Below are 9145 nucleotides of genomic sequence, written 5' to 3'. Positions count from 1 at the left end.
TTAAAATTGGTTATGTCACTTCAGTCAACTGTACTTTTTGAGTAAATAAATGTTAAACTTTTCAATATATAATTTGGGAACGAAAGAATGTCAACCATTTAATAACATAATTGTTTTCTGGATGCAATCATCTTTCGAACCCCCTAAATATGCCTCTCTTTATACTTGGACATGGAAACACAAATGGGCCTTAAAACTTAATATGTGTTTTGATAAAAATGATAAACATAAAGTTACATTGTAAAATGAACAAAACTAGACCCAGTCTTAAAGCTGCAAAATCGTACATATAATTGCACCGTCACGTTCTAAATGAAAAAATTATTTTAATAACTCATGCAAAAGAAAAGAATGGGAATTATTTTTCCAGCAGTTGTTATTTGTGATATGGGACATAAGAAGTACTGTTTGTTAAATATTTCGTTAAAAGAAAAGTACCGTTTACCCGGGACTGTTTAATGTAAAAGCCTTATACAGTTGAGAATATAAAATGTACTTTAATATGCATTTTTCAACTTTTAAACTATGTAAGGTATGAAGTGGGATGCCCTCGACCCTCACATACATATTGACGATGAAAAGAAAGTATATTGAACCTGAATAAAATGCGAGTAGCGTAATATTAAGTAGATTTTAATACTAAAATAGAGCTGCCAAAATTGTGTGTTTCTTTTGAAAACGTTCAATTCACACAACGGGAGAACCATTAAACGTATCTGATCATCTTCCTTTAGACAGATTAAAGAATTAAAATGCAAATGAAAAACGGCATGAATGGTTATTCTGAGTTTGTCTTTAAATTGACTATAAAAAGACGCGGCTGGTATTTCGTAGAAATTCAATCTATCTTTCACCAGACACGTGCGTGAATTTTTTCTTTACCTTAACATCATTGACCAAGATGATGGATTTACCAGGATGAGAGAGCATTTTATCATTGGACTGTCTTGGTTCTAAATGTCCATATAACATCTAATGGCAATTATCAAATAACAATATCTATTCACGAATTTACACAATACGTTCTTATGCGCCATATTTACTGACAATAATGAGACATTTGACGTCATCCTTTATTAACAAAACAATTTATCACTGGAGCTTTTTTTAATATTCAAGGCCCCATTTCAATATAAATAATTCTATTGTTTAAAATGGCAAATGTTTCGTTCGTAAGAAATTGATTTAGTACCTGTATGTCTGTAACTCTTATGCAGAGGTGAGCATTTGGGATCCGACGCGCGTAGTCCGTCGTGCGGTAAACTTCGTGCGTCGTCCGTAAACTTTTTATTTAAATACATATCCCGCTAAAAACTGGACAGATTTAAACTACTCTTACACAAATAATCCTTAAATGACCCTCTTTAAAATGTGTTCAAATCGCTTCGCCTCCCCCTCAATAAGTGGCTCGCCAGAGCTAAAAAAGATTTTTTTAAATGAAAATATCAAATTTTTCTTAGGAAGCTAAATACGACTCAAAGGTCTAATTTGTGATGTATAATATAGTCAAGTGACCGTCTACAAAGTTGTTCAAAATTTGCATCTGTTGTCAGAGCGTGTTACGCCCTAAAAGTAGCATGATTCACATACAGTATTTATAATTGAAGTTTTATTTCACATGTTACATTTATGAACGCATCAAAGCACAGGTTTCGTTCATTTCCCGACAATCACCTCGGGTTCTGTTTGGCTGAAAGAAAACAAAACACAATATAAGCTGCATTCGTATTCCAAACGCAAACTTTTATGTTTATATATATATATATATATATATATATATATATATATATATATATATATATATATATATATATATATATATATATAAGTTTGCGTTATAGCGACACAGCGATAAAACGCAAAAGATGTGTTTGTTCCCATACACACTCATCTCAATCACACACACACACACACACACCCATCACTCTCATAGTGTCTTGTTTGTGTTATATTTCTTTGTAACATGTACTCGCGTGCTTCCAATATGGTAATTCCAGTTTTCATCACTGTATGTTTCATGTTGGTGTTTTGTTATAAAGAAGAAGATAAAAACAATCATTTATCTCCTGACATTACTTCTGGCGTTACAATATTTGCTATATGAACAGTTTCTAATATGACCTAGACTCGGAACCAGTCACAGCTTGCGAAGGTTAAGAATAAATGTACGTACCTCGATTCACAGATAGGATAGAAACCGCGATTTCCGCAATCAAGGTCATGCCACCGGAAACCGTTGCCTTGGCCTTTATTATAAAAGCCTACACAATCTTCTGGACCACCATTAGGCTGATCATTATCCCAATCTATAGGTTTAAATATAAAATAGAACATCGTTTGCATGCATATAAATGAACATAACATTCAATCTCATAGAAAACCTAGCGTCTTTATAATGTCATTTCCTAACTTGCTAGAAGTTCTGACGATACCATTTAAATATAAAAGCCTTTCATTTGCTTAAAATCTATGTTCAGCTTGCATCGGAAGCCTCAGGCTTATTTATACGCTCTTGATTCGGTTGTCTGGGTAGAACCAGTACTTGGCGTCTATGAAGGAAATCTAAAGAACGCTCCCACAGTGGGAATTGAACCATTGACCCCCGGTCTCCAGACGGACACCCTATCCATTACGCCACACCATTCTTTTAATTAAGCGATTTGAGAACAGGCACATGCCTATATGAAGTTTGCTTTATCAAACCCGGTTTAAAGGTCATCGGTATAAAATTTGCAAATGAAAGGAATGTGTACCAGAATATGTAACAATCGAGTCATCGTCTCTCCACATGAAATGGCCTTCCACCAGCTCATCGGTTAAACCAATCCACCATGTGTAACCTACTCAGTCAAGACAAAATGACATTTAGTCAAGAAACAATACCGAATACAATCCTTTGTGGGTGATGTATGCATACGATTAGGTAAAAACACATCTTAATAAATATTTCACTATAAAATATATTTGATCATTATGCCCCTTACACGGGGATATGAATATTGAAAGTAAATAAATATAACGCCCATTAAAAAGAGGAATATGAATATTGAAAGAAAATGAATATTAACTTTAAATTGTGCATTCCGAATTCAGGCAACAAAAATTGATTCGTAACGTGTATTTGTTATTAGGATAATGTATTGTTTAATAAACGGACCTCCTCAACTCCAAAATAAATGATTATGTACTTATAATCGCATACCATTACGTGGGCGTCGCTGACAACAATCTCGTTAATGTGTAATATATCTTATGAGCCCGTTTTATCAACATATCGATCTTAGCGGATCTTATCGTAAATCCAAGACTTACGATCTGTTAATAAAACGGCCTCTGGAGCTATATTTACGTGTCGATGTACTCAAGCGGAATCAACATCTATTGCTTACGAAGCTATGCTGATAAAGCATACCAAATCAGTTTTTAGCTCACCTCGGCACAACGTGCTCATGGTAAGATTTTGTGATCGCCTTTTGTCCGTCGTGCGTCGTCCGTCGTCCGTCGTGCGTCGTGCTTCGTCAACGTTTTGCCTTGTGAACATTCTAGAGGCCACATTTATTGTCTGATCTTCATGAAATTTGGTCAGAACATTTGTCCCATTGATACCTCGACTGAGTTTGAAACTGGGTCATGCTGGGTCAAAAACTAGGTCACTAGGTCAAAAAAGAAAGAAAAACCTTGTGAACACTGTAGAAGTCACATTTGATGCACAATCTTCGTGTAACTTTGTCAAAATGTTTGTCTACATGATATGTTAGTTGAGTTAAAAAATGGTTTCGGTCCGTTGAAAAACATGGCCGCCAGGGCGGGGCAGTAATCCTTTAATGGCTATAGAGAAACCTTGTGAACACTCTAGAAGTCACAATGTTTTCCCAATCATCATGAAACTAAGTAAAAACATTGGTTTCATTGATATCTCGGACGAGTTCGAAAATGGTCCAGATCGGTGAAAAAACATGGCCGACAGGGGGCGGGGCAGTTTCCCGTATATGTCTATAGTAAAACCTTGTTAACACTCTAGAGGCCACATTTATTGTCCAATCTTCATGAACTTTGGTCGGAAGATTTGTCTGTATGATATCTTGGATGAGTTTGAAAATGGTTACGTTTGCTTAAAAAACATGGCTGCCAAGGGGCGGGGCATTTTTCCTTATATGGCCTTATATATGGCTATAGTAAAACCTTGTGAACACTCTAGAGGCCACATTTATTGTCCAATCTTCATGAAAAATGGTCAGAAGATTGGTCTCAATGATATCTTGGATGAGTTTGAAAATAGTTACGTTTGCTTGAAAAACATGGCTGCCAAGGGGCGGGGCATTTTTCCTTATATGGCTATATATGGCTATAGTAAAATCTTGTTAACACTCTAGAGGCCACATTTATTGTCCGATCTTCATGAAACTTGGTCAGAAAATTCATCCAAATAATATCTTGGACAAGTTTAAAAATGGTTTTGGTTGGTAAAAAACATGGCCGCCAGTGGGCGGGGCATTTTTCCTTATATGGCTATAGTAAAACCTTGCTAACACTCTAGAGGCCACATTTATTTTCCGATCTTCATGAAACTTGGTCAGAAGATTTGTCCTTATGATATCTTGGATGAGTTCGAAAATGGTTTCGGTTGCTTAAAAACATGGCCACTAGGGGCGGGGCATTTTTTCTAATATGGCTATATATCATGCTTTTGTAAAACCTTGTTAACACTCTAGAGGCTAAATTTATTGTCCGATCATCATGGATGAGTTCGATAATGGTTCCAGTTGCTTGAAAAACATGGCCGCCAAAGGGGCGTGGCATTTTTCCTTATATAGCTATAGTTAAACCTTGTTAACACTCTAGGCCCCGTATTTATTATACGATCATCATGAAACTTTGTCAGAAGATTTGTCCCAATGATATTTTGGACAAGTTCAAAAATGGTTCCAGTTGCTTTAAAAACATGGCCACCAGTGGGCCGGGCATTTTTCCTTATATTGGCTTATGATTCTTCTTGAAACTGTGTCATCATATTTGCTTAAATGATATCTTGGATGTGTCTAAAAATGGTTCTGGTCTGTTGAAAAACTTGGCTGCCAGGGTGTTCACTAGTCATGAAAGTTGGTAAAACATTTTGTTCTAATGACTATGGGCCTTTCAGGCCCTCTTGTTTTAAACATTGGTATTTTTTATATGTTTATTTTGTCAGACAGATGGCAAAAAGAAACAAAACTTTCTGCAAAGTTGGTTCTTATAATCTTTTCGTTTTTTAAATGTGTTCTTTACATTCGGATCTCTTGTTTAGTATAGTTATACTGTTGCTCGAGTCAGTGAAAACAAATGTGTGTAATATTGTATTTGTCATAAGTACCTACCTTTCATAAACGTAACATGGTCTTTGAGGTAGTCATTCTCCATTGCATTATTAATATGCACAAGGTGGCCGCCATGTTGCTGACAATAGTGCTGTAACAACATACAGTTTTATTCAAAGTGGATGCAATTTTTATATCAAATATGAGCTTCGTGACACATAATTCCACGAGAGACAACGTAGCTTATCTTGAAAGAGTTGGTGTGCACCAATCTATCAAATAATTTAGTAAATTGTCCGATAGTCCACGTTAATTGTCGTTAATTACAAAACGATGTGCCTTAACATATGTCTGTGTTCAATGTCTGTGTTCATGCACAATTTGGCATCTATAATTACAAGTCTTAAATATTTTAAAGCGTGGAAGATGACAAAACAAAAAAATAATATTGTAAAAGTTCGAAAAGATCTGAGTAGCGATTAACAAAGCTGTAATTATGCAGCCATTACTGTGTAAACCATTCCATCCACGGTGGTGATGTTTTCTCAAAGCGAGACATTTTAAAGGACTGCAATGAACTTAAATCGTATGGTCAAACATTCTTGTGGTTTCTTAAAAGAATATTGTAAAAGCTCTTCAACATAAGGGCAATATTCCCCTTCACTAACTTCTGTTCATAAACAAGATAATTTAAAAGATTATGATGAAGGTTCGATTAAGGAATAGTAATATAAGTTCATTCCCTAATGCAGCTTGTTGTTTCTGACAATAATGCCTAAAAGACAATGCAAGAGCTGATTTCCTTCACAAGTGGTTTTGAACACCATGTCTTTCAACAAACATTTATGTCATTATTTTATTGTTATGCCCCCTTTGAAGAAGAGGTGGTATATTGTTTTGTTGGGTTCGGTCGGTCGGTCGGTTGGTCGGTCTGTCGGTCGGTCGGTCTGTCTGTAGACCTTTTCGTTTCCGATCAATAACTCGTTAACGAATTGACCGATTGGCTTGATAAATCACATGTACATTGGCCTTGGACAGTATAATAAATGACTCTTTTTAAATTTGGGGTCACGAGGTCAAAGGTCAATTTTCACTGTCACAATAAGTGTGAAAATTATTTCCGATCAATAACTTGACAACGAATTGACCGATTGGCGTGATACATCCCATGTGCATTTGAAATGGACAGTGGATGACCCCTTTTGAAATTGGGGTCACTTTGTCAAAGGTCAAGGGCACTGTCACAATAAGTGTGAAAATCTTTTCCGATCAATAGCACTTCAACGATTTGGCCCAGTGGCTTGATACTTCATATGTGCATTTGCCTTGGCAGTACATGACTCTTATTGATATTGAGGTCAGTAGGTCAACGGTCAAGGGTACTGTGACATTAAGTGTTAAATTGGTTTCCGTTCGATATGTCAACAAAGTTTTGAGTGATTGGTTTCATGGTCTTGTTTCGGGGCGGCATTTGTGTCCGAACGCACAGCTCTCGTTATATTTGGCTCAGATAAAGAATATTTGCCTTTAACGTATGATTTGCGCATGAAAGTCATCTAGCTGATTAAAAACCAGTTATCCACACTTTTTGTTAATACAAATACTATAACAAGAACTTTCAAAATATGTTTCAAGAAAATTTGTTAAAGTATCACTTTTAGGAATGAAAACGAACATTGTAACTATAAGTACTAAATATAAGTCCCCCTATAGTAATTTATGTTTATGTTAGATACAAGCATCAAGATATGTCCCGTACTAAAACTAAAATGATAAAGTGTTTATTGTTGAACTTCTTGTGTAAGTATATAATTTAGAAACTAGTAAAGTATCATACTTCAGATTCAACGAAGCTATAGGGATTGCGTCCGAAATGGTAGCACGATCCGAGAAATAATAAATAATCATTTGGGCAACACGTAGTTGTTCCTTGGAATAAAGAAACGACAGAGAGTAAAACATCAGCAATACTGATTATTGAGTCAACTAATATATGTTTCATTTTTTAAGAATAAAACGTATTATTTTTAATACATGCTAATCTATATCATTGTTTTATTTAAAAAAGAACATTTCCTTGACGTTTTCTTCGTCGATGGAGCGATAATGACTTTAGAGTGGTCCTCCATCTACACTCATTGATAAGTGTTTACATATTTTACCAATTAATATAAAACTTGACTTTATATTTTTCAGGTTTTCAGTGTGCCTGCATAATCTTACCGGAAACAAAAATCTCAGCAGTATATAGCAGAATAAAAATGCTTGTCAATATCCCTTTCATTTTAGCACAATGTATGGCAACGGCGGCACGACTATCTTGTGAAACAACCAAATGGTACTTACGTGACTTGTTCTTATCTTCCCTTTCTTTATACTGAATCGTGCATGAGGATGTGATGTTGTCAGCGAAACCAATGTAGGCATTAAACGAGTTTGACATTACCGGCACTTAAAGATATTTGTGTCGCCATATTAACTTAAGATTTATTTTAACTGTATTTTCTTATACCTTGATTTTTTTTATATTTCGTTTGTGCTTTTGCCCAGTGTAATATTACATCGTTCTGTTTGTGTTGTCTGCTGTTTTTTGTCTACAAGTCATGCATTACCTTGTCAACATCAAAGCTTCATTTCCGCGACGGTCGTGGAAAATGTTTGACTGACCAGGCCTTGACTGTGGTTTGTGTGTCATATGCTTGCTTTCTAATGTAGCTTGCAGATGTTTATTTTAGCTAGCTGTTCCGGATCACTCAGGTACCATGTTATTTACGCCGATGTTTATTTTAAAATGTAGGTTTTCATGAATGCCGTGCATATTAAAGGGGCCTTTTCACGTTTTGGTAAATTGACAAAATAAAAAAAGTTGTTTCAGAATCTCAAATTTTCGTTTTAGTTACGCTATTTGTGAGGAAACAGTAATACTGAACATTTACCATGCTCTCAAATAGCCAAAATATGCATCTTTTGACGATTTGAAAACCTGAAAAGTATCAAACGTTGCAACGCGAAACGATTGAATAATTTGGAAAGTTCTGTTGTTGTCGTTATATTTTGTGAACCTACGAGGATTGCTTATAAAGTAAAAAATACATCCACTCGTAACATGAGCACGGATGCCCGAGTGGCCTAAGCGGAAGATCTTTAAATCCAAGACTCCAGTGGTCAGTGGTTCGAACCCAGTTGTGGGTTACTTTGTTTTCTTCTTTTTTTTAATTGTATTTTTGTTTTTTTTACTGGCGATGTTTAGGTCCAATGTTTAAATTTATCAATATAAAGCATTTAATGACAAGCTTCAATACATGCCAAAATCTGTGAAAAAAGACCCCTTTAAAAGTGTGTATTGGTAATTACTTACTAGATTTTAAACAAGATTACAATATGAAGTGTAGCCTTATAAGGAAAAGTGTCCTGCCCCATGGTAGCCATGTTGTTTGTTATCAGACTGTTACCATTTTCGAACAAAGCCGAGATATCATAAGAATACACGTTCTTACACAGTTTCATGAAGATTAGACGATAATTGTGACTTCTAGCGTGTTAAGTAGGTTTTTCTTAAGACAATTTAGGAAAACATCCCTGCCCCTGGTGGCCATGTTTTTCAACAGACCGAATTCATTTTCCAAAACGGCCCATATACCATAACAATAAATGTTCATACCAAGTTTCATGAAGATTTAAATAAACATATGGCGTCTAGAGTGTAATTAAGGTTTTACTATAGCAATATAACAAATACTGCCTGTCCGGCCATGTTTATCAACAGACCGCAACCCTTTTCTATCTGAACTCAGCCATCATAAGAACAAATGCTCTGACCAAGTTTCATGAATATTGGACTTTAAATACGA

General features: G+C 35.5%; 1 protein-coding gene across 1 annotated transcript; it reads right to left on the bottom strand.

The window, feature by feature from the left end:
• Positions 1 to 1594: 1594 nt before the first annotated feature.
• On the bottom strand, positions 1595 to 7629 carry LOC127858207 (low affinity immunoglobulin epsilon Fc receptor-like). Its single transcript, XM_052395179.1, has 6 exons — positions 7518 to 7629; positions 7132 to 7223; positions 5355 to 5445; positions 2754 to 2840; positions 2174 to 2306; positions 1595 to 1690 (listed from the first exon to the last, which is right to left on the bottom strand). Exons 1-6 carry the CDS (start codon positions 7576 to 7578, stop codon positions 1657 to 1659), a joined length of 498 nt encoding a protein of 165 aa, XP_052251139.1. The 5' UTR covers positions 7579 to 7629; the 3' UTR covers positions 1595 to 1656.
• Between the last annotated feature and the right edge of the window lie 1516 nt (positions 7630 to 9145).

Source organism: Dreissena polymorpha, chromosome 14 (assembly GCF_020536995.1).
Source record: "Dreissena polymorpha isolate Duluth1 chromosome 14, UMN_Dpol_1.0, whole genome shotgun sequence".
NCBI lineage: Eukaryota > Metazoa > Mollusca > Bivalvia > Myida > Dreissenidae > Dreissena > Dreissena polymorpha.
Note: the sequence above shows the minus strand (reverse complement) of the source record. Positions and strands in the feature narration are given on the sequence as shown.